General features: G+C 39.5%; 2 protein-coding genes and 1 long non-coding RNA gene across 3 annotated transcripts; 2 read left to right on the top strand and 1 right to left on the bottom strand.

Moving 5' to 3' along the window:
• Positions 1-1,167: 1,167 nt before the first annotated feature.
• LOC124864028 (calponin-1-like) lies at positions 1,168-16,138 on the top strand. Its single transcript, XM_047358633.1, has 7 exons — positions 1,168-1,427; positions 11,625-11,746; positions 11,838-11,904; positions 12,093-12,230; positions 12,939-13,055; positions 13,177-13,323; positions 15,684-16,138. Exons 1-7 carry the CDS (start codon positions 1,368-1,370, stop codon positions 15,927-15,929), a joined length of 897 nt encoding a protein of 298 aa, XP_047214589.1. The 5' UTR covers positions 1,168-1,367; the 3' UTR covers positions 15,930-16,138.
• A 1,740-nt stretch (positions 16,139-17,878) lies between these two features.
• On the bottom strand, positions 17,879-20,075 carry LOC124864402. The gene is made up of 2 exons (XR_007037302.1): positions 20,018-20,075; positions 17,879-18,683 (listed from the first exon to the last, which is right to left on the bottom strand). It is a non-coding gene; the product is annotated as an uncharacterized LOC124864402 (long non-coding RNA).
• Positions 20,076-21,731: 1,656 nt separating this feature from the next.
• On the top strand, positions 21,732-25,089 carry LOC124864401 (transmembrane protein 205-like). Its single transcript, XM_047359179.1, has 4 exons — positions 21,732-21,830; positions 23,545-23,651; positions 23,729-23,892; positions 23,990-25,089. Exons 2-4 carry the CDS (start codon positions 23,552-23,554, stop codon positions 24,290-24,292), a joined length of 567 nt encoding a protein of 188 aa, XP_047215135.1. The 5' UTR covers positions 21,732-21,830; positions 23,545-23,551; the 3' UTR covers positions 24,293-25,089.
• The last annotated feature ends 676 nt before the right edge of the window (positions 25,090-25,765 follow it).

Genomic DNA, 25,765 nt, shown 5'->3' with positions numbered 1-25,765 from the left:
TAGAGAAAACATGGAACAGTGGTGAACCTTCCCAGGAGTGGCTAGCCTACCAAGATTACTCCAAGAGTGCATCAACACCTCATCCAGGAGGTCATAAAATAACCAAGTGCAATATATAAAGCATTGCAGGCCTTAATTGCCTCAGGTGAGGTCAGTGTTTAGGTTCAACAATAAGAAATAAATTGGGCAAACATGGCATCCATAGAAGAGTTCTGAGGCCAAAACCACTGCTGATACAAAAAAAAAAAGAAACTCGCAAAGGCTCACATTTGCCTGAAAATCTCCTGATGATCTCCATTGACCTTGGAAAATTATTATAGGTGGACTGACAAGACAACAGTGAAATATTTTTGGAAGTTATGCATCGCGTTACACCTGGTGTAGTTCATAAAATGAACATCATACCTGCAGTCAAACATTTGGGTGGTTTATGTGATGATCCAGGGCTGTGTTCCTTCTTGTACAACCTGCCGTAATTAATGGAACCATGAATTCTGCTCTGATCTTAAGCCCAAGCACACTTGGGTTATCCAGCAGGATATTGATCCAAGGCGCACCTGCTGGTCCACCTCAAAATACAATAAAAACAAGCAAAAAAAAAAACAAAAACAAAAAAAACTAATGGAAGGTTCTGGTAATGGCCTATTCAAAGTCTAAAACCACCAACAGAAATGGTGCGTCCATTCATGCATGCTCCGGTGAGGCTAGATTAAAGCAATTCTGCAAAGAAGAGTGGGTTAAAACATTTTTGTTTCTCCGTGATGGCAGGTTTTGCACCAAGGGTGACCTTCCCAGTTATGAGATTTAGGTGGATTTTTCTTTTCAAACTGTGATCTGAATGACTTTTTCCCTTAATAAAAAGAAACATCAAATAGTGGCTTTCATGTTTCTCCTTTGTAAAACATTGCATTTAATATTTCTACAATAACGCAGGCTTCATAGAAAGTGTTTTGACCTCTAAGTGATAGCAGAGTATTCCATCCAAACACAAGTAGAACTCATCCCTTCCTGGGTCTGAAGGTGGAAAAAGTGACACTGATTAAAACCCAATATCCGAGCGATGACATCACTCCCCCTTGACGGAGAGGCTGCGTCCGGATTGGACAGCGGCTCCAGCCAATCAGAGAACACACACATGGGTAGAGTTTAAAATGATTTCTGAAAGTGTTGGAAAGTTGTCATAAAGGCTCAACAGCTGTTCCGAGAGGTACCGTAGCTAATTCAACAGGCTGTTTACTTAAAGAATTACAGACACCTCCGGGTTTTCTGAGGACTTCCGTGCTGCGTGTTCCTGCCTCGGACTGAGCACCGCAACCTGTTTTCTCCATTTTTGAACGCAGCTCCTGCAAACACACACAAACTGCAGAATGACAACACATTTCAGGAGCGGCCCGTCCTTTGGACTTTCCGCTGAGGTTAAGAGTAAGGTATGTTGTCCTGAAGGGTCCACAGGATGGAGGATGGACTCAACAAGGTGGGACCCGATGGGTCCCCCCATCCCCTCCCCGGTGGCAGCACCGAATATTTGGGGAGCTTATGGGAACAGAGTCCTGCACACAGTGGGTTTATGTTCATATGGTTTTTGTTATGGCTTATTAAAGCCTTTGGCAAGGAAGAAAGATGAGATATTGCAATGTAAAGTATAGGGGTTGGCTTCTGAAAGGGTTAGAAAAACATTTTTATTCTTGTAGATTATAGTGATGGATGGTGCTTTAGTTCTAAATACTTATTTCAGATTGACTGAAACATTCTTCATACAGCTGACACAGAGAAGAATCTGGTTGTCTGTACAATTTAGCTGGAAAACTACAAATCTGTTTGAAGGGGAGATATAAAAAATCTGCAGTACCCTGGTTTCATCTTTTGCACACCCTACTTTGTTGAACCCCATTTTATGTTCTGTTTCAGCATTCAGGGTTCTTTGATATGAGTCTTAACAGCGTCCCACGTCTTGACCTGGTCGTATTTACCTTCTATACCCAGCTGAAATCCTCCAGATCTCTCAGATTGACCACAGCCCTCTTTAGGTAAACCCCGCAGATTTTCAGTCAGATTTAACTTTGGACTCTAGAACCTCTCTGTGGGTTTCGGTGTATTCTTGCACTGCTTGTGATGCTGAAAAATCAAACCTTTCTTTATGTTCAGTTTCTGGCACCTAAAGGTTTTGGGTCAAACCTGGTTGATATAGAGTACCATTTATATTTTTCCCCACCTTGATTAAAAATCCCAGTTTCATCTGAAAACATTGGAACCCCAAATCCCGATGCTGCCACCACCATGTTTCACAGCAGGCATAGTGTGTTCTTTTGCCATGGCAAATGTTGTTTTTGTGTAATGTTTGTTTTCATCAGACTATAACATCCTCTCCCACAAGTTTGTGAGGGATATTTAGACAGATCGAGATGTTTTCTTAGAAAGAAAACACTTGTGTCTTGAAATCTTGCTCCTTAGCCTCAACAGAAACATAGTTTTGGTGGTACAAAAGCTACTGTAATGTCTAGTTTAAAGCATTCTGACATATTATGACTGTTTAATTATTTTTAATTGGCATAGAAATAAACTGTTTGAAATATTTTTAAAAGCCCAGTTTTTCCCACTACCAAGGCATTTTCAGTTTTTTCTCAGCGATCAATGAAATGAATAGAAACATATTGGTAGCATTGTATTCAAATGTATTGTAGTAAAACAAATGTACTGAATATATTAATATATTTGGCATACTTTAGTATCCTTCCAGTCAGGCTAATCATCAGTATACATTATGTATATTTGAAGATTACTGTGCCCAAAGTTGACCATTTTGGAACAGCTATATACCATATAGTCAAAATCAAAATTTCTATTTCACTGAGGTACATTTAGTAATATATTTATTTGTTGTTCCTTACAAAGAACAAAAATGTATTCTGACTTCTGCTACAGTATTAATAGCTGTTTGCACGGTACATTCAGTCATATCCATTGATGTACAAAGAATCAGCAAGAACTGATGATGTGTCTCTTTTAATAAGGAGCGGCCCATTTCTCAGTGGATTAGTTTGCATGCTGAGTTGCAAGCAGCTGATTGAGAAGCTGATTCCTTTGCCAGCTGGTCATTTGGCAGCCAGTGGACTGCTTGTCTTTGGTGGGGAAGTTTGGCTTTTTGACTCCTGTTGTTGCTCCAGGTCACCTTTGTCATTTCATAGCCTCATTTTGCCCCTTCTTACTTCTATTTCGTATCTGTAAACAAATCATTTCACACCAAATTACTAAAACCGATGGATATCTGTTTATTTTTCTTCATACTCAAGTATTTTCATCACTTGTGGAAATAAATCCTCTAACTATATTCAAATCTCACATATAATTAAAGTTACTGTGTATTATTTCCAGGAAATATCTGGTATATCTCGTTTCTGTTTATTTTGGTTCTGATCCCCATTTAGCCCAGCTTACATTCATGGACTATGAAGGCTATGGCCCCTGGTCGAACTAAAATACCTCCCAGAAACCTCCTGGTGGTAGGTGTTATTTATTAAACTTATATAGCTACAATTCCTCACTGTAGAATAGGAGTAGAATATAGATTATTACTTCAAGTCGTTGGTTATTAAAGCAGGTACAAAATGTTGCTTTTGGTTTGAATAGGAGGAAGTTCGGTACAAAGCAACCGAAACTGCAAAAGCACAGAAGGGTGAAATGACCAGTGCCATCTGTTGGGTATAGGTTTATGTGGCAGTGAATGCTAACAGGAAGATAAACCTATTGAGGGGTTACTGTTTTTCAATGAGGGTATTTGCTTTTTTCTTTGAATAGTGCTATCAAGTAACAGAGGTTGGACAATGAAACTGAAACACCTGGTTTTAGACCACAATCATTTATTAGTATGGTGTAGGGCCTCCTTTTGCGGCCAATACAGCGTCAATTCGTCTTGGGAATGACATATACAAGTCCTGCACAGTGGTCAGAGGGATTTTAAGCCATTCTTCTTGCAGGATAGTGGCCAGGTCACTACGTGATACTGGTGGAGGAAAACATTTCCTGACTCGCTCCTCCAAAACACCCCAAAGTGGCTCAATAATATTTAGATCTGGTGATTGTGCAGGTCATGGGAGATGTTCAACTTTACTTTCATGTTCATCAAACCAATCTTTCACCAGTCTTGCTGTATGTATTGGTGCATTGTCATCCTGATACACGGCACCACCTTCAGGATACAATGTTTGAACCATTGGATGCACATGGTCCTCTAGAATGGTTCAGTAGTCCTTGGCAGTGACGCGCCCATCTAGCACAAGTATTGGGCCAAGGGAATGCCATGATATGGCAGCCCAAACCATCACTGATCCACCCCCATGCTTCACTCTGGGCATGCAACAGTCTGGGTGGTACGCTTCTTTGGGGCTTCTCCACACCGTAACTCTCCCGGATGTGGGGAAAACAGTAAAGGTGGACTCATCAGAGAACAATACATGTTTCACATTGTCCACAGCCCAAGATTTGCGCTCCTTGCACCATTGAAACCGACGTTTGGTATTGGCATGAGTGACCAAAGGTTTGGCTATAGCAGCCCGGCCGTGTATATTGACCCTGTGGAGCTCCTGACGGACAGTTCTGGTGGAAACAGGAGAGTTGAGGTGCACATTTAATTCTGCCGGGATTTGGGCAGCCGTGGTTTTATGTTTTTTGGATACAATCCGGGTTAGCACCCGAACATCCCTTTCAGACAGCTTCCTCTTGCGTCCACAGTTAATCCTGTTGGATGTGGTTCGTCCTTCTTGGTGGTATGCTGACATTACCCTGGATACCGTGGCTCTTGATACATCACAAAGACTTGCTGTCTTGGTCACAGATGCGCCAGCAAGACGTGCACCAACAATTTGTCCTCTTTTGAACTCTGGTATGTCACCCATAATGTTGTGTGCATTTCAATATTTTGAGCAAAACTGTGCTCTTACCCTGCTAATTGAACCTTCACACTCTGCTCTTACTGGTGCAATGTGCAATCAATGAAGACTGGCTACCAGGCTGGTCCAATTTAGCCATGAAACCTCCCACACTAAAATGACAGGTGTTTCAGTTTCATTGTCCAACCCCTGTAGTTTCTCTGTTTTCAGTAATTATTTGTTAGTAAATCTAACTGTTTCTCTCCATTAGATTAATTAGTACTGTGATGTTTTCAGTAACGTCGTTGTTGTGGTTATATATGCGTTTGTTGTTTGTCCCTGTGGTCTTCTCTCTCTCTGCAAGTGCAGAGGCAGTCATCTAGGGTGTTATTTTGTATTCTCTTTATCCTTCTTTCTCTCCTTTATTTTTATCTTCTTCTCTCCCTTTTACCTTTTTGTCCCACCTCTCTCCCTTCTCCTCTTCTTGTATTCCCTTTCGTTTCCGTCTCCGTCTCCATTGCATTTGAAATAATCCCAAAGCAGTTTCTAATAAAGTTTTTATACATATCAAGTGAAGCATCATAGCGAAAGCCGTAATCCTCCACTTGTGAAAGTAAATCTGTTGGACTTCTCTGCCACTCTGTGATGAGTGGTACTCTGCCAGACAGGACACCTTATTAAAATCGAATCAGCATTTTAGTTGTGAGTTAGTGGGCCCTCAGAGTGATGCTTACGTTCCTGTGGGATGACATTAAGAGCAGAGACGCAACCGAAAAGACTGACAGGTACATCAGCATCATCCGATGGCCTTTTAAGGAGTGGCCAGGCTCTGGCCGGGAATTTGAGAAAGTGTCTCTCTCTCTAAACAGTTTACATCAGAGTCAGGAATGAAAAACAGTGTCCTGACAGAACACAGGAGGCGGACTGGAGCAGGAGGCCGGGCAGCTAGAGAAACCTGGCCAGTGGAAGTGCAGTGCCTTCCAAAAGTATTCACACACCTTAAATGATTTCATGCTTTGCCATGTTATAACCACAAATATCAATGCATTTAATTGGTATTTATTGTAATAGACCAAGGGTCAAAACAAAACAGCTTGTTTTATAGTACGGTATAGGAAATATATTTAGTTTTTAAATTAAAGAAAAACAATTTTACTTTTTGTTTTTAGATTTTATACATCTTAAATGAGGCATTCAAAAATTATAAATATGCAGCACTTTGTTGCAGCTGTGGTTGTTTTAATGTTCATTATAAATAAATGAAGTAAGTTTCATAGAAACTTGTGTCAAAAAGGCACATAATCTGAAACTTATTGACAAAAAATGACTTCATAAAAGCTAATATTGTTTTAATTTTTTGTAGAAATATTATGCATATATTGCATGAAAACACTTAGGGAAACCTGGCTTCCCTGTCCCAGTTGAAGAATAACATCCTCGCAGCATGATGGTGCCACAAACCGTGTCTCACATTGAAACTCATATCTGTGTTTTAGGGTGACATGCTGTGCCAGTTTTCGGCCACACAAAATATTTTACATGTAGGCGAGAAAGTATAATCTATTTTGGTCTTATATGACCAGACAACCTCCACGTTTGTGCCTCCCCTACATGTGCTGGTGACAAACTGCAAGGACGATCCAACTGAAAACTCCTCCATTAAGTCCAGATTTGTTGAGTAAGAACTGTTCCATCAATGGATTCTTTCTCCTGAGCTGCTCCTGAGCTGATGGATCTCTGCGGCTCCTCCAGTTACCCTGGGTCTCTTGGCTGCTTCTCTGGTTAATGCTCTCCTTGCTGAGCCTGTCAGTTTAGATGGACAGCTATGTATTGTTAGGTTTGCAGCTGTGCCTTAATCTTCCCAGATTTTAATTTGTAAAAAAAAATTATAATAATAATAAGGATAGTTTTCCTTCCACTTGGGCTGTGTTTTGTGTTGGTCTGTATCCAGTAAAATGCATTGAAGTTTGTGGTTTGAATGTGACAAAAAGTGAAATAACTCGGGGGTTTGAACACTTTCTGTGTATATGCAGCGATCTCCACATGTCAGATTAAAACGGCTAAACATCCAGGAAGATGTTACTGTCTGGACTTCTTCCACTTGCTTGAGTTGTTTTGCTGTTGGCTGATAACAGGACTGATCTGAGAGATTCCACTAAATAGTTGACTCCTTCCTTTTTTTAGAGTATTACCCTGTAACAAACCACCCACTGGCTCCAGGATGTGAGAAGAAATGCTCCACTGCTGAGTCACTTTTTGCTCTGGGCTCAGAGTGATATTTGCCTTACTTGGTGTGGCGTGGCATGACTGTGTATTATATATTATCATGATCTTAATGGGTCATAGTGAAGGGATGTTTTACTCTCATCTTGTTTGGGCCTCCTCCTAGTATAGCATCATGTGACTACATTTGGGTGAAAAATTTTGTGATGCTTTCTGGCACGGTGAACTTTGATTTATAAATCATTTATACCCTTAAAAAGCATCTAATATAACAAATAAATTCTGTAGATAGGGTGCCTGAGTATAGGTGGCTTTGTAGAAGTTAGATTTTAAATTAGGACTGATATGATATGCAGGATTAGATTATACCTGTGTAGAAGCAGCGCATATAATAATCTAATATAGTTGTCTTGCAGGATTGCCTTTTATTTAGCTCCACTTATCTTCCCATTGACTGACCAGCTTCCCTGCCCCTGTTGAAGAAAAGCATCCCCACAGCATGATGCTGCCACCACCATGTTGCGATTTTGGGATGATTTGTTGAGGATGATGTGTAGTGTTATCTTTTTGCAACACATAACATTTTGAATGAGGCCCAAAAATGTAAGTTTTTTTCCCTTCTTCCATCTTGCTGCATGGCTTGTAGCAAACTGGACTTCTTATGGCTTTCTTCTTGCTATTCTCCCAAAAAGACCAGTTTTGTGGGGTAAATAATGAGTAATTAATCAGTGTTCTTCATGATGCTGTTTCTTTGCTAATTTTAAAAACTACATATTGATGTCCTTCCCCCTTACAATTATATATTTCTTTGTCTGTCACATAAAATCTCAATAAACTAGATGGAGGTTTGTGGTTTTTGTGTGACAAAATCTAAACACATTCAAGGAGTGTGAAATGTTCTACATTTGATGTATCAGCCCCACATCCCTGAACTGGAATTGGAAGACTACAGCAACACAAAGTACCGCTTATTTTTGTTTAAACGCAAATAATATAGAGATATTGAAATGTGAAGTTTCTGCTCCAGATTTACCTCATCAGAAGGAAATGTATTTCATTTTTTCAAGCCTAATCATAATGAATTAAATGGAAATTTAGATTCGTCCTTCTTTTCTCTTCCAATGATAAGGGCACAATCCACTCCGAATTACCTGGAATTATAAGTTTTTTTAAACCAATATGCCTGTGAAGCATCTCTGTCATTAAGAACACCCCATTTGATCGAATTTAATGGATATAAACTAAAAGTTGACAATCTAATTTAAGGACATGCCAGACGTTTTATTTTTCTGAGCATTTATTTTTGCTGTCATTTAAAGGGAATTATCACTAAACCTTAAGTCTTTAGTAAGAGATTTAGTAACTTCAATTTTTATTTTTGTGTGACCTCAGAGTGTTGGGAAAAGTAACATAATTCCCAATAGCTCAAGCAAATGCACTTTTGTGTTTTTTTTGTTTTTTTTTTGCCACAGCTTTACTTGTGCCATGACATTTAGCTCATCATTGTCACTTTCAGGAACTTAGAGCAAACCACCTCCTTCATGTATTTAAATAAATAAATGATTTTACCACTAGTTTAATTTGGCATGTTGCTAAAACTTTCAAAAGAGCTGCATGTCGGAACAAATAATTTCTCACGAAAGAGCAAAACAAATGATACCATGTTCATGTGTGTAGGTTAAAAACGAAGACGGTGATAGGGTATGTTCAAAAGATTTTTTTGAGATGTTCAACAAATGCTCTTTGACCCATGTGTGTCCTTGTTATTTGTTTGAATATTTATTCATTCTTTTGTAACTGTCCTTTTATTCAGCCAGAAAGTAATGTCCATGAAGATAAGAGTATATAAAACCGGCGAGGGAGACTATTCTTCCTTGAAACAAAACGGCATTCATATAGCATTAGTTTAAATGTTAGGATTATAAATAAATTCTGAAATTACGATTCTAAACTAGTTGCTATTTATGATGGAAACCAGACCTTGTGTGGGTAAATCAAGCACGTGGTTTTTAGAAACATGACCTAACAGACTATCTGGTTGATTTAAATAATGTTTAACGTGAAAACAGTTTTGTCAGACCATGCCTTCAACAATGTGCACCGTCTATATTCCTAACAGGAATGGAGGGAGGGTGTTTACTTCTTGTTATCAGCAGACTTTCTCGATTAAAGATGGTTGTTGCAGCATGGCTAATTATAAAATTAACCATCACATGACAATCTATGTAAATGTATGGTTTAGAATTTTTGCAGTGAGGTTCTGTTAAAAAGGTTATGACCCATTAATATATGTTCTACAGTAGAAAACTCTCTTGGCATCTTGATTTCCTATAAACCCAGATTTGGACCTGGAGGCTGAAGCTAACAGCTAGTCTAGCAGACTGTTCTTCATCTTAAACCAACGTCATGCTCAAAAACATCATCGAGGTAAATGCAAACGTTTTAAACTTTTTATGAACCTTTAAATCATTAGCAATTTTGAGTTAGACTGTTATTTGCTAAGAAGCACATGATTGTTTACACGGGAAATGGAAATAGGAGGCGGTGTGGCACCAATGATCTTCCTGAGTGAAGCATGTACTGAGAAGAGAACATGGACAGGGTAGCTGCCTGATATAAAGATAAAAAACAAATTTTAAACTGCTTTCTGGGAAATCTATTTATGTGTTTTCATACCAGCTTACTTTACTGAGTTCTGCTATGAAAAGATGCCACAACTTTAATTAATACACTGAGTTAAATAGTCTTCCTGGAAGCAGAACCTGCTGAGCATGGCCTGCGTTTGTCAGATGTGGGCAGTCTGGCTACTCGGTTCACTGTAAAAGGGCACATTCTGGAAAATCCACGGGGAGGAGGGGAAAGAAGAAAGCATGTGTGAGAGAAAGAAATATGAGCTAAGCCAATAGGAGATGGGGAGCAAGACAGTCAGGAAGGGGGAGGGAGGGAGTTTTTAGGAAAGCAGTTTCTCCCAAGTTTGGTGTGATGGACTGGAAGCTCAGCTATCCCTGCTGCTTTGAAATACGTGTTTGTGTTGGCTGCATGTCCTGCACTGAGAAGACCTATCTGCAGAACATTCAGAAAACACATGCGGTTTAGTATGTGCATAATGCCAGAATTCAAAGTATTAGTATCTTTGTGCCAGTAAGGTAATACATGGAAAGCAGAACAGGGGGGGGCTGAGAGGTTCTGGATGCAGGAATGTCAACAGGCCTTTTTCATTTTCATTTCACGTCCTGTTCTGTTCATGCACCTCACTTTAAGGCCCTTGTTATTACACAGTAAGACTTTCAGTTATGCTAAAAGTCTGCTGTCTGTTAGGAGAAAGGAATTTGTGAAAGCAATGTTATTTTAGGTACTGAAACCATAAAAACAGGAATCGAGTGAGCCACTGACAATTACAAGAAGATCTCATTCATCTACACTACATTTATTTCTTCATTTATGGATACCAGGGAAACGAGGCTGAATTTTGATGTTTGATGATGAAGCCATGTAAGATTTTCCTTCCGCTTTACGATTTTGCACTCTTTTGTGTTGGTCTATCAGATAATATCCCAATAAAATAAGCTGAATTCTGTGGTTGTAACATGACAAAACCTCAGGAAGTTAAATTATATAATACACTCAAACAAAAAGAAATGGGGAAACTGCATCGTCTGTTGGGGTTGCTGGATCTGACCAAAAAGTTGGACTTAACAAGACTCAACAAGCTGATAAAGAAGGCTGGCTCTGTTCTGGAGACCGGGGCTCTGGAGATGATTGCTCAAGAAGAATGTTTGTCCTCTTCACAAGTCTGTAGCACAACAACAGAGCGTCTTCAGTCAGAGGCTTTTTCTGATTCCCTGTAACACAGACCTCTACAGGAGATCCTTCCTGCCCATAACCATCACCATCAATAATGACTCATTGGAGAAACTTGAATAGTTTAAGTAACTTCATTTAATTTCACTTTGGGATAAAATTAAGATTTAACCTTATTCATGTGTTAGAATGGCTCAGTCCAGACCCAAATGCAGTTGAGAATCTGTGGCCAGATTCTTCTGGACGCCACATCCATCTATATTACACAGGAGATTGGGGGGAATAAATGTCTCTAGATGTGCAAAGCTGGTGGAGATACAACCCAGCATACTGACAGTTGTAACTGCAGCAAAAATTGTTCTAAATGTCATGTTGGTAATGGTGACAGAAAAAATAGGTCAAAAGAAAAATGGCTGGAACCAGCTGGGGAAGAAGGCTTGAGAAAATGTTTTCTGTGTAACCCTAAGCAAAGATCTAACATGTATTGATCCAACTCCAATATCATATATGTAAAGGCTCAGTTACTTTGGGTAATTTAATGTATTTTAACGCAAAACAAATTTACAATAGTTGTGTCAAAAACTAGCTTAATAAAATACATTATTAGAGTAGTACTAGTTTTTACATATTAATGCACCTAAGAAAATGGCATAATTATATTAATCCCAATGTTCTGAGCATGGATAATTGTAAATTTCCCATCTCCTACTGATTTCCTGGTTTATTTTTAATCAGTTGGCTGGGAAGTATGACCCACACAAGGAAGAAGAGCTGAGGCTGTGGATTGAGGACGTGACTGGCAAACGAATTGGAGAGAACTTCATGGAGAGTCTGAAGGATGGAGTCCTCTTGTGCGAGTGAGACACCGGTGATAGAAGCACAAAACTTTTCTAGCAAACTGGGAAATCTTACTTCTTACTGAAGTTATTTTTTTTCCTGTCTTTGTAGACTCATTAATATTCTACAGCCAGGCTCTGTGAGGAAGATCAACCCCTCCAGTCAGAACTGGCACCAGGTACTGCAGCAGCCCCGCAAAACAGTTATATTTCCTTTCCATAACGTAGCTGATTCAAAAACTGAAGCAAATTAGCCTTTCACAGCAGTAGCACAACAATTAGAGATTCTTTGAGCTGAATAAAGATTTCTCCACATGTCCATGCCATACTCAACTTACTCCACTTTAAATCCTGACCGCTTCCACAGCTGGAAAACATAGGAAATTTTGTTCGTGCCATCACGGAGTACGGCCTGAAGCCACATGACATCTTTGAAGCCAACGATCTGTTTGAAAACGTCAACCACACACAGGTTCAGAGTACGCTCATCGCCCTGGCTGGAATGGTGAGACACTGCAGTAAACCTTACTGTCCACATCTACCGGTTCATCTCAGTAAATTAGAATGTCAGCAAAAAAGTTAGTTTATTTTAGTAAATCAGGTCAAACAGTTTAAATAAAGTGTAAAATGGAGTTGTTACAGAGTGAACACCCACAATTCATCTTATCAGAAAATAAGAATATTATATTACACCAAAAAACCTACACAATCTGAGTTCACATTTTTCCAAATGGCATTTAAACCCCACACAAGGACAGTGAACCACAGATGGTCATTACCAAAGAACCTATTTTAATGGAAAATTAAGTGGAAAGAAAAGGTGTGGTAGAAAAAGATGCACAACCAGCAGGACTTAACCACAGTCTTGAGAGGATTGTGAAGCAAAGCCCCTTTTTATTGGCCTTATGCAATATTTTAATTTGCTGAGAAACTCAATATTGGGTTTTCATGAACTTTCTGCAATAATCATCAAAATAAACAGAAATGAATGCATGAAATATATCACTTTCTATGTTATAGATCCATAAAATGTCAGTTTCCCTTTTTGAAATAAATTATGTTTCTGACAACGTTCTGATGTTTGTTTTTTTATGCCCTTGTATGAGTACATGTTGACTCCACCTCATACAGGTATTGTGGGCTTTTATACCAAAGACACTAAAATAAAAAATTTGAAATTTTCCTCTGTGTTTCTTCATTTTCTTGTTCTCAGGCCAAATCTAAAGGTTTCCATTCAAAGTATGATCTAGGAGTTAAGTATGCTGAGAAGCAGCAGCGACACTTTGCTCCAGAGAAGCTCAGGGAAGGACGGAACATCATAGGCCTGCAGGTCAGAAAGGCTAAGCCTGTACTTTTCTAATAAGTGACTATTGTCCTAGCCAAGCTCTTTAAGCATTAGGGTTATTATGTTATCACTCACAACAAACACTTCTATTTTATTGTGATTCCAGATGGGCACCAACAAGCTTGCCAGCCAAAAGGGCATGACCTCTTATGGTACACGTCGTCATCTGTACGATGCCAAGATTGCCATGGACACCCCAATGGACCAGTCCACCATCAGCCTACAAATGGGCACCAACAAGGGAGCCAGCCAGGTGAGGAAAAAACTTCTTATTTTAACCCGAATTCATGCATCACTTCCACTTTTTGCTGGATTAAGGAACAGGTTTATTTAGCAGTTGTAGTATTGAAATGTTTCTCCATTACAGCCCTAGATTGAGGCTCCGGCCACTCAGCAGGTCTCCTAATTCATTTGTAGTGTCTAGCTCACACCCCGGGGCAGGCCTGAAGATGTTTTAAAGCAAAACAGTATTGAGAAAACCCAGCTAGGTTGATTTGTGGCCATTTCATATCAAATGGGGGGTGGATAAGAATAGGTTTTCATGCAGCTGAGTATTTTTTTTTTTTATAAATCAAAGTATTAAGAAGCAGGTTTTTAATAGAAACAATATAAACAGTTTGTTCCTCTGGGCGAACAGGGAACCCCAGCAGAGTCTAAACACGGCATTGTCTTTTAGATCATTTTAAAGGGTACTCACTGAAAACTTCGCATACACATTTCCATAATACAGTGGTATTGGACTCCCTTTTAAAGTTTAACAGTTTTTATCTTTATTTAGAAAAGCAATGTTAATGTAGTGACCATATGTTGCAAATGCACATTTTTATTTATATATGTACATATTTGTATATTGTATATATGTATATTTTGTAATGCAAAAACAAAAACCAGAGAGCAAAATGTACCGGAGTCCAATTCCTTGTTTGTATGTACGAACTTGGCAATAAAGCTGATTCTGATTCTGATATATGGGTCCTGTCTGTAGTTTGAAGAAGATTGTATAGAAGATACAGGAAAAACACAAAGTGAACAGACCATTATTTTAGAATACTATAGGACATCTTACTGACGGAGGTACTTGTCAAACACGGCTGGTACATTTTATAGATTGATGATTTTGCCTCTGGCTTGGGGCATTTGATTTAGCAGTTGCATTGAGCATTTAAGCAATGTTGGATCTTGCAGGTCCACCAGAAGAGTGTTGCCCTCCTTGCTGTAGAATTTGTAGGTTTGGAGGCTGCTGTTCATAGGGGCATTGAACACGGAGTGGTCGAACTGTACAGACTCATTTTGGTGTGTGGCAGCGGTGTCCTTATTCAGGCTTGGAAACATCAAGAGAAGTTAGCTTGTCGACAGAGCTTCTTAAGGATCAAGGCATGACTGGCCTTTTTAAAGGCATTCCTGAACACTACAATCTTTTAGAGGCAGGTTGTCCACTCTAAGTACCTCACAGTCCACCAGGCAAATGACATTCAGGATATTGACATTGATGGTGTATGTAAATACCACCTCTTTGACTTCATGGGGGTGCAGTGGAGGTGCACCAACAAGTTGCCCATATCAACCCAATTCATGTTTGCATTGTAACTTCTGATGACATCTGAGGTGCTCACGGACTCTTTCCTCTTGGACTGCAGTTGGTGTTTCAACAACTTCGTATACAATAGAAAAGTATAGAAAAGCTAAGTAACACCAACAAGTATAGGCACCAATAACATCTACAACCACAACTAGCATCAGGCTGTGCAAATACTTAATACAGGGACAGGAAAGCTGGTCAGAGCTGGTGAGAAGATGGGATGGAGCTAAAAACAGGGCAGTCCTGGGGGAAACTGTTTAAAAGCTTCAAAAGATTTGAGACTGGAGTGGAGGTTAACGTTCCAGCAGGACAACAACCCTAAACATACAACCAGAGCAGCACTGGAATGGTTTAGATCAAGGTATATTAATCCAGTAGAAGGGCCCAGTCAAAGTCCAGACCAAAATCCAATTGAGAGCGTAAATGGAAAATGGCCTGCACTTGTATAACACTTTAAGTCCGAGGACCCCAAAGCGCTGTGCACTACACCCAGTCATCCACCCATTCATACACACATTCACAGTGGTAAGCTACGTTGTAGCAACAGCTGCCCAGAGGCAGACTGACAGAAGTGAGGCTGCCATAAAATCAGCGCATGCAAAGTGGGTGAAATGTCTTGCCCAAGGACACAATGACTGAGATGGTTGGAGCGGGGCTTCAAACCAGCACCCTGTAACCTGTTGCCAGAAATCCCTGCCTCCATCGCCCGAGAGTGTGTGCCAAGACTAGAAAACTGCTGTCAGGTGATCTCCATCCAAGCTTGAACTGTGAGAGGGGACAAATTTCTGGTCTCAAAAAATCTAAAGCGGGTAGAGACATACCCCAAAAAACCTTGTAGCTGTAATTGCAGTGCAAGTGGGTTAACTTGGGGAGGCTACAAAAGCATGCCACTTTGTCTGGTTTTCATTTGTTAAAAAGAACTTTAGCATTTGAGCACCAAAGTATCAATTGTCATGTTAATCCTTAAATTGAACCAAACATTGAAACTGTAGTTTCTTTACAAATCCCTTCGTCTAACTCTCTGTTCCCTCCAGGCCGGCATGATGGCACCTGGAACCAGGCGGCACATCTTTGACAAGAACCTGCAGCTGGAGAAATGCGACACCTCTACCATCTCTCTGCAGATGGGCACCAACAAAGTGGCCTCCCAACAAGGCATGACCACCTACGGCCTGCCCCGCCAGGTCTACGACACCAAATACTGCAACAACCCCATCGAGACCTACTACAACAACGGGAGCGAGGTCGAGTTTGATGGCTACAACCAGTACTCTGACTAAAGAAGCCACAGACAGCCTCCCCTCTCGCCCCGCCATTCCTTCCCTTCGCTTTAACGCTCGACAACCCACCACAGCTGTCTCTGCGACGAGCAAAACTTCCAGACTGTTATTTGACTGTGAATTACATCATTTTTCTAAACATGTTCTTACCCCTAAGAATTTTATATTTTGCTTTTCCATGAGCACGAGACAATATATTGTTTACACCAGCCTTGCGTTGAAGATTTTCATGCTGTGGCCAACTTCTGTTGCTCTAGTTATTGTTTTTATTGGTAGAAAATACCCACACAGCACACAGAAGTTGAGATATTTATAGTTTTTCTTAAACTACATTGTATTCTTTTTATCAAAGATTTTAACTCCTGACACCCCTAATGTCTCTTTATTACAGTTCCAAAAATGTTTGAACACTGATGGAGTAGAATCTAAAGGTTGGTGCTATTGAACTTTGACCCAGCCGGAACAGAGCCATGTCCACATAAAAGCTTCGCAGGCTGAAGGTTCCCAGCGTTTGAGATGGGGCAGGAGCTTCAAAGCCATGGACTAATCCATGCAAGGACGGATACTCACCCAGCAATGTTAGCCATCAAACAGGAGTTATTCATGTGGTTTATGTGCCACATTTCTGAACAAATGGGTTTCAAGGAAGTATTCTGAATGCTTTTTGGTCACAAACGCATCAGGCTTCCACAAAGGAACACATCTACGTATAGGGTTATGTAGTTAAAAGGTTTGGTGAACATATTTATCAGTAGTTCCTGTATTGCACACAAGTCCACTTAAGTTACCCTCCATACTTGTATCAGCGGTTTCCTTTTGCCTTTTCGTAGTGGATTTTAACACTAGAGCTGTTGCTTTACTCGCACTTAACGTTTTGTGCAGAAAACAGCGGTAGAATGCTACTAGCTACATTTATTCAGATACTCTTTCTGGTAATATTCAATTCAATTCAAAAATACTTTATAAATCCCAAAGAAAAATTAAATGTTGTAGCTCATTATGAAGGTTTCTTCAAAGAGCCGTTGTAGATGCTGATTGCTGTGGGCAGGAAGTATCTCCTGTAGCGCTCCGTCTTACAGCAGATCTGAAGAAGCCTCTGACTGAAGACACTGTTGTTGTAGGACAGTCTCATGAAGAGGATGCTCAGGGTTCTCCAGAATGTTCTTCATTTTATGAAGAATCTGTCTTTCCACAATGATCTCCAGAGGTTCCAGAGGAGTCCCCAGAACAGAACCAACCTTCTTTATCAGCTTGTTGAGCTTTTTTAATATAGGATAATAATCATCTTGGCTCAGATGTAGATAAGGCAGCACCTATCACATCTCTTCATGACCAAACACCAGGAGGACTTTCCTTAGTCAGTAATGTCTTTTCCCTGTGCAAGTATCTGCGGTAACCACAAGTCTAACTGGCCTGTGGATGTACCACATCATCAGAATAAAGGTTTGGTGTAAAATCATCCCTCCCCAAACTAAATGTAACACATACGGCAGTACAGCCAAAAATAAGAATGCTTTTGCATTCGAGAGCATGCAAGACCATGCACCGGGGGCGGGCATGCCACTGTTCTTAAACCTGAATGGCTCTCAGACAAGGTCTGAGTACCACCACCACCAGCAGCAGTGGGAATATCGAAGGAGCACAAAATGCTTGATAAAGCTGTTGTAATGGAGATTTAGCCTAAAGAAATTAGAGTTTTTGATCATTATTGCTTTATTGTAAGGTTAAAGATGCCACTCACTATCGTGGTATTTATTACCCAATCAGCTGTAATTAAAAACTGATGTAGATTAGGTTAAAAGGCCTCAGACATTTCATTGGCAACTACACCTGTTGCTGTGACTATTGGAGGTACGCCATCTAGTGTTTCATGCATGACATCACGTATTAATAATCTACCAGATTGCCATCTCTTGTATTTACTGCATTAAATTTAGATTAAAGATTAATTTTTCGGATTGTGCCTTAAAGAAAATATTTTCGTCCTATCACCACAATAGCACAGACTTATTGTAAAGAACGGTTTCACCCTAAAATGTGTTTTTTTTGTCCCAATATTTAGGCTAATCTATCCCCTCCTCTGCCTTTCACTAAAATGGCATGTGTGCAATAAAAACACTTGAAAATGGTGACTGTGTTTTTATTGTTTTAATCACTGTCAGCACCTAAAAGGTACAAAATTCAAAATATATCACAGTGGTGTGAAAGCAAGTATGTGATTGTGGATCCACAGGGTTAAAAAAAAATTGGAAAAGTTTGTCAGTGCTTTATTGATAAAGGTCGAAACTTGACAAAACCTAAAAAAAAAAAATTAAAAAACGTCCATTCTCAAACTTCAGAATATTAGAGAGAAAAGGAAATGACTGATTATATTTTTGTTTAAAGAAAAAAAACATTTAAAAAATACAAAATGGTGAGAAAACTCCATGACAGTTTGGTCCATAACAGGAAATACAAATTAAATCTTGACTTACAAAATACAATCATTGAACATGTTTACATCTACACTGTGAACCGTGATGGAGACCAGTCACTGTCCGTGTGGCGTCACTCTGACCCAGAGGAATGTGACCTAGTCAGCAAATGTGGAACTAAGAATGTGACACAACTCAGAGAAAACAAACTGTTTGGCTACATTAGGTGAACCCAGGGTGAGGTTAAACTGAAGGTGTGAGCTAGGTAAACATGACTACTGATTGGCTGCTTCGCAGGCATCAATCCAGTCTCTGTAAACGTCCACAGGTTCAGAAAGATCTGATGAGTTGTTAAGAAAGATCATGTTTGTATTTTCTTATACATTTGTCTTCAAAACGTATTATAGTACAAAGATAAAGCACTACAGTCTCTTTCAGTTTCAGAGTGTTGGCTTTGAATATTTAATAAAGATCATTGGAACTTTGATTTATTGTAATGGAAATAAACTATATTTTGCAAACTAAAAAAACTAACAGTACGGTTGGTATCATACTATTGTACCATTGTATGAAAGCACCAATAAAATAGCAATATATTGATAAATCTGATCAGTTTCTCTTCTTTCTCAGCTCTCACAAATAATGGAAAGACTATTCATTACCAGCCCAGAGAAATCTATCAATAAAGACAAAATATTAGCAGAAAGCAAGTATGGGTTTAGAGCAAACAGATCAACAGCTATGGCATATAATTAAATTCAATGAGAAAACAAATTATATTGACAAAAAGAATACGAAGTTGGGATTTTCATAGACTTAAAAAAGCATTTGACACAATATCAATCATAACATACTGTACTCTGTGTATAGTTTAATTGAAAACAATCAGCACTAAATGTCAATAAAACAATCAATTCTATTTGGAAACAGTATTAAGAATATAGAGGTAAAAGTAAATAATGTCACGTGTGGTGGCTCTCTGGATACTCCTGCTTCCTCGGACAACCCAAACACATAACTCTAAGGTTAACTGGTCACTCTTAATTTCTCTTAGATGTGTGTGTGTGGTTGTTTGTTGGGCTGGCCACCCATTCTGGTTAGCTAGTAGAACCGCATTTGTAAATGAAAAAGCCCGACACAATCAACTTTTAGGAATTTAGACCCACTGATTTAAAACAAAAATAAAGAAACAAGTTTATAAAGGTTTAAAGGCATTCGTTGATGTTTATATTCGGACCAAGCTTCAGTTGTAAGACAAACATTTGACTTTAAAAGAGTCCAAATTAGGAAAAACAAAAAGGATAAAAAAAACTGCGTGCAAGGTTCCCAGGTTCTTCGGCTGCATAACAAGGAATCAAGAACATTGTTAGAAATGCATTTAGGGTTTGGTCACATTCAACTTTGTAAACCTGATCTTTGCTACTGTGTTAAAATTACATGGCAGATACTTTGAGTGGGTAGCTCTTCAAAATAAGCCATGCTAATTCTGAATTTATTTTCTACATAGCATTGTTATGAACTTTATAATTTTTTCATACGAACTGGGTTCCCCAAACAAATAAGTCTCGCGTGATAAATACTGTTTTTTACTGTTTTTGCTTTCTTTTTTTAAGATATGCTCAAATAAATAAACAGTGTGCAGTTGCACCACCTTTCACTGATCAAAAAGGATACATGTTATCAGAGTCTGAAACTCCTCCAAGCACACACTGCATGATATAATTCCCGTATTCCGGGTTTTCTCCCTGGAAAACAAGATATTGTAAGCGAAATGTTCATGATCAGCACACTTTTTAAAGCAACAACAGTTACTCACATCTTGACATCGCAGGATTTCTCATGGTTACAGAAAGGACAGGTGAACTGGGTGTCCAGGTTGCCCGTCATTTTCTTTTTGGGTGGTGGCTTTCTTTTAGACTTTCTGCGTCCCATTGTGTCGCTTGCAGAAAAGACAAACAGAAACTAACATGTTGTTCTTCTCATTAACTGATTTGTTTCCACAGCATTTTATTTAAGGGAATCAAATTAGTGTGAATGCAAATGCACACACACAGATTTGTAGTGGTAAAAAAATGAAACCATGAATCTCATTAAATTAGATTAAAAAAAAAAAAAAAAACATAAAATACATTGAGGCCTCTGACATAATGTGGAAAAGTTAATTACATTACAGGGCAAATACAATCCCATTTCAGTTTATTTATGAATTACAGGCTTTGTTTATTACTGACCTAATGACACGTTTCTTTATACCAACGGAAAGCCAATATAGCTCTTTAAATGTCTGCAAAAGCTTCATCCATTTCCTGAAGTGAGGACCAATTAAAATAGAAACAACGGCACATACTATAGATGCTTCGAAGCTAGCAGCTGCTAGCATGCATGTGCTAACTAGTGACTGACTCAAACGTCTGCGTCTAGCGCTTATCTAGAGGACAGATGTCAGCCTTAAACGCGCTGAACTTTTGTCTCCATGTTTTACTCTTTCGCCATTCAAGCAATATCGTTATCATTATCTCACCAAAATGATGGCAGCAGCGGAGGATGCTCAAGAGTTCGCTTACCAACTCCAAACGGATACGATAACAGTTAGAACGTCTTCGATTGGTTAGTAGAGACGTTACGCGGGCTCTGGTTGGTTCCACACTATCCAATGGTGGCGCTTCCTCTATAGCACCCGCTTCCAACAGCATCGGAGAATAGAATAGAATAGAATAGAGTTTTACAAAGAGGCATTAGAAAATAGAAAAAAAAGATCTAAGTTATTTGATACAAACTGCTCGTATGTGAGGGAAAAAAAATCAAAAATAATAACTAAATAATAATAATTTAATGCTGTTAAGATGTTTTCAGCCTGCATTTTCAAAGGTAATTGACAAAATCAAAATCGCCAGCTTCTATTTATTTGAATAAACGAGACGTTTTTAGCAAAACAAAACAAATGCTAAACGTACAGAATATATATATAATAATCATAGGACGTGTAGATAAATATGCTTTGGCGAAGAAATAATTGAAATGTCGAAAGTTTTATTTCAAAGTGTTTGTCCATTTAATAAAAGATTTAAAAAAAAACTGTATTTTGTTCGCAGCTGCTTCTGGTTAAAAATAAATCATATACTCCAAAAGAACGTCACCTTATATTAGGCATGATAAATAAAATACCATAAGAAATATATTATTAAGATTATAATTTAAAGAGACTGGGGCGCTTGTCTGTTCGTACACACGTGTAACAGTAAATAAAACAGCTGTCTACGCTGGTGAGGCTGTTACAATGGAGGTCGAAAATGAACCAATTAAAAACTGTAACAACAAATTATCACCTAACTAAGAATATGATTGGTCTGTTTCCATTAAAGGGGCGGAGCTCTTGATTCCAGAAATATGACAGAGGAATTGGATCTCCGGTAACGCATTCTGGACTTTGGTTCACCCTGTCGTTGGTAAACTGTGGTTGTCCTTCCTGAAAACGCTTTGGAATAAGGTCGGTACGGTGGCTCTGGGCATGCTGAGCTTGTTGCCGGTCTAATTATTCAAGATAAGTCTTAAATAAGGCTGTGGTTATACATGTGTAACTGTGCTAGCTCAGTAGCTAATAGCTCGTTAGTTGTTTTGTTTTAGTTGAGGTTGTTACTGGTGGTTTTTATGTGTTCCTTTAACAGCTTTTCTTCGGTATACCTGTATCATTTATTTAATCATGAAGGAAAAGTGAAGTGTAACTACTGCTCTGCCTCCTTTCTCTAATCTCACCAGGGCTCTTATCTCCTCTGTTGCATAAGTAGTTAAAGCGTCACTGACGCCCAAGTAATTTTATCTGTCAGTCCCTTGGTTTTTACTCAGAAGTCTTGGGTTTTCTGAATATCAAACAGCCTTTCTGAAAGGAACCTGAGACAATTGTGTTCTCAACCTGTTGCCTTGATATTTCCCAGTATCCTAAAACAACAGCTTACTTAAACTCTGCTCCAACAAAAGGTTTTGGTCAGGATTCAGGAGGCAAAAGTATTCAGAACACTTTGGTACACTACAGCCTCAAACCTTGGTGTATTTTACTGGCGTTTTAAATGAAAGACTAACACAGGTGTTGCATATTTATAATTATTTTTGATTTTGAATTTAAAATCTAAGAAGCTTCTCATTCCAACCCCTAAATCAGTGCAATGTAGAAAGACATTTTGCTTCCGTAACAGAAGCTCTTTCCATTCTCAGTTGATGGATTGAAAGTCATAAGATGGTAAAAGCTTGGCATATTGTTTTAGAACTTTCTCACAGACTTGTCTGCTGTGTCCTTGGTCTTCCTAAAGCAATTTTTGTTTCTTACCATTCTCTAATAAACCTCTGAGGCGTTTATACAGAACAGCTGGATTTTTACTACAATTAAATCACAGATGGAATCTATTTCTTAGCAAGCAGACTTCAAAAGGCATTTAGTTGCACTGGATTTCATTTAGGGGTACCTGAGTAAATGGGACTGAATACAAAGTCACTTTGACAATCATTTATCGTTTACCTTCCACTTCACAAGTATCCAATAGAGTGAAACAAACAGCTCTATCTTAGACTCTATAGACCTCAGTTTGCATATTAAATCTGCTGCTGTTAGAAAAACGATTGAACTCGTACAGCTTGGAAGGTTGCAATGAGGAAGTTTCTCTATAAAAAGAATATGGCAGAATGACTTGCATAATTATGCATGAATGAAGCGCAAGACCTTTGGAACAATGTTGTTTGAACACATAAAACCTGATTAGTAATATTCGACTACAGAGAATTATGTTTGGTGAAAACCTAACCCAGCATTTCGGCACAAGTACCTCATACCAGCTGTGAGGCGTGGTGGGGGACAGATAAGTTGGACCTGTGTTGCAGGTACAGGACCTGGGCACACTGCAAGCATTTAGTTGGCATGCTGTCTATACTAATGTATTCTACTGTCAAATCTTGCTCATCAATAGATCTGTGGTTCCAAACACAGCGGCCAATCTGCATATAGGGCCGAAAAAGAGAATAACTAGGGGGTTGTAATGGCCCAGTCGAAGTCCAGACATCAGCCTCTGTGAAATTGTTTGGTGGAACCCTAAGAAAGTTGTGCGGAAAACGGCTACTTCACGCTATTGCTGCAAAAAGGCATTTCTGCAGCCTGTTAAGACATGGGGTGTGCTTTCTAAACCAGTTGTAACACTGCATGTCTGTTTTTGTAGCGATGCCATGGCAACAGAAGGGGAGCCAACCGACTCAATCAAGGTGTTACACCTGCTGCTGCTCTCCTTCACCTGGGGCATGCAGGTGTGGGTCTCTTTCATTGGAGGTAGGACTGGCACAACCCAGGAATGGAGGCATGAAAAATATTTCTGTATTAAAGCTGTCTGGTTTTGGTCCCTGTAGGTTTCACTCTGGTGAAGCAGGTAACGCGCCATACCTTTGGTTTGGTCCAGAGCAAGTTGTTTCCTGTATACTTCTACTGCCTGCTGGGAAGTAACTTTGTCAGCCTTGCTGTGTACGCCATGTACCACCCCAGGGAGTTGCTGGACTGGCATGAAAGTGTGCAGGTGAGCACTGATATTGTTCTTTGGCCAAAAAAAAAAATAACTTCAGAGCACGCCTGCAAGATGTTTGGTGTCATTTCCTCATCTTGTTCTTCTCCAGATGGTTATGTTCTTCATGGCACTGGTCATGGCAGGCCTGAATGCCCAGTGGTTTGGACCAGCAGCCACCGAGGTGATGTTTCAGATGAGGGCCGTGGAAGAGGAGCATGGACTGGGGAACCAGATCGGCCTTGGCAGCCAGAGAGAGGAATACGCTAAGCTGAAGGAGCAGGACCCAAAGTACAGAGCCTACAAGAAAATGTTTGGGCAGTACCACGGTCTGTCGAACCTCTGCAACCTGATAGGGTTCATGTGCATTACAACTAATCTGATCTACACAGCTCTGAAACTCTCCACCATTTAAAGAAGAGTACATCACAGGTGTCTCAGGTCTGCAGACGTTCATGCCGTGCCTCACACAAGTATTTACACCCCTTAAACGTTTTCACATTTTGTCACTGTACAACCACAGACATAATTTTGAAGTAGAAGGAAATGGTGCATGGCCCAGAGCACTTCAAATGAAAATGGTATGGCAAAGCTGCAAATCTACCAAGACATGGCTGGGATCCTCCTAAGCCAGAGGTCTCAAAAGTTAGTCATTGAGGGCCGTTGTCCTGCTGTCAGTCAGCCCTTCTTAGTATGAGAGGAGGGGAAGACTGGGCTCTTCGAGAGGAACCGACCCGACATGTTTTGAATTTTTTCAGCCCAATCCGGACGCAGTCGGGTAGTGTGAACTGATTACCGACCCGAGTGCAAACTGAGACAGCTGAAGAGAAATAGGCTGGGACACGACCTCAGCTGCAGGCTGGTTTGTTATTTTTTTTTAATGAATAACGTGTTTAACTGTATAACATTATACACAAAAAAACAATCGGCTAACTAACTACAACCACAGACTGATGAAACAGTAGCAAAAACAAACAAAATACAGTAAATAATAAAGGGCCTTATTTAAATGAACCCACCATTGGAAAAATACTCCAACTGAAAAGTTCCTTTAATGTATAAAATAAAGTGCTTTATTCGGGGCTTAATTTAAAGAATTTATCTCGGATCTCCTCTGTGTCTGTCTCGTGCCCTCTGGGGCAGGTCTGTGGCTCCTCACACTCGCTTTTGCTTGTTTTTATGGAGAAACCTTGTATACACAAGCGCACAGTTTGGATTCAGGTGTTAAAAAATACACCGATGCTCTATATTGAGCTGCAGTTACCACTAAATACATCTTGCATTCATTAGTAACGTGCACTTTTCACTTACATTGCTGTTGTTATATATGTTTCTGCAGGTGTAAAAGCAGTCTTTTAGGGTCTTATCTTGTATTCTCTTCATTTTCTTTCTATCTGTCGTCCTATCTTTCTATTGCAAGGTTGCAAAGAATACATGTCCAATTAGTGGAAGAATGGCAGGAAGAAAGCTATTGTTGAATGGAAGCCATACAAAGTCTTCTCACAGTTTGCCACATGCCACCTAGGGGACAGAGAGAAAATGTGGAAGAAGGTGCTCTGGTCAGAGGAAACCAAATTTAAACTTTTGGCCAGCATGCAAAACACCATATGGCTAACTAACATGGCACATCATCCTGAACACATCATCCTCATAGTGAAACATGGTGGTGGTAGCATCAGGCTATAAAGGTTTTTTTTCTTCTGCAGAGACAGGGAAGTTGGGAAAATGTACAACCTGTTGAATTCTTAGAAATACTTGTGTCTCTGGCAGAGGTTATGTTGAAAACCATGTTTCCTTTTTCTTTCCATTGTATTCACCTCACAGTCATGCGCTGCGGTGCGTTGGTCCATTACATACAATTCCAATAAAATCCAACAAAGTTTGTGGT

The sequence above is a fragment of the Girardinichthys multiradiatus genome, chromosome Y (genome assembly GCF_021462225.1).
Source record: "Girardinichthys multiradiatus isolate DD_20200921_A chromosome Y, DD_fGirMul_XY1, whole genome shotgun sequence".
In the NCBI taxonomy this organism is placed as follows: domain Eukaryota; kingdom Metazoa; phylum Chordata; class Actinopteri; order Cyprinodontiformes; family Goodeidae; genus Girardinichthys; species Girardinichthys multiradiatus.
The sequence above is the reverse complement of the archived record's forward strand: the minus strand, read 5'-3'. Positions and strand labels throughout refer to the sequence as shown.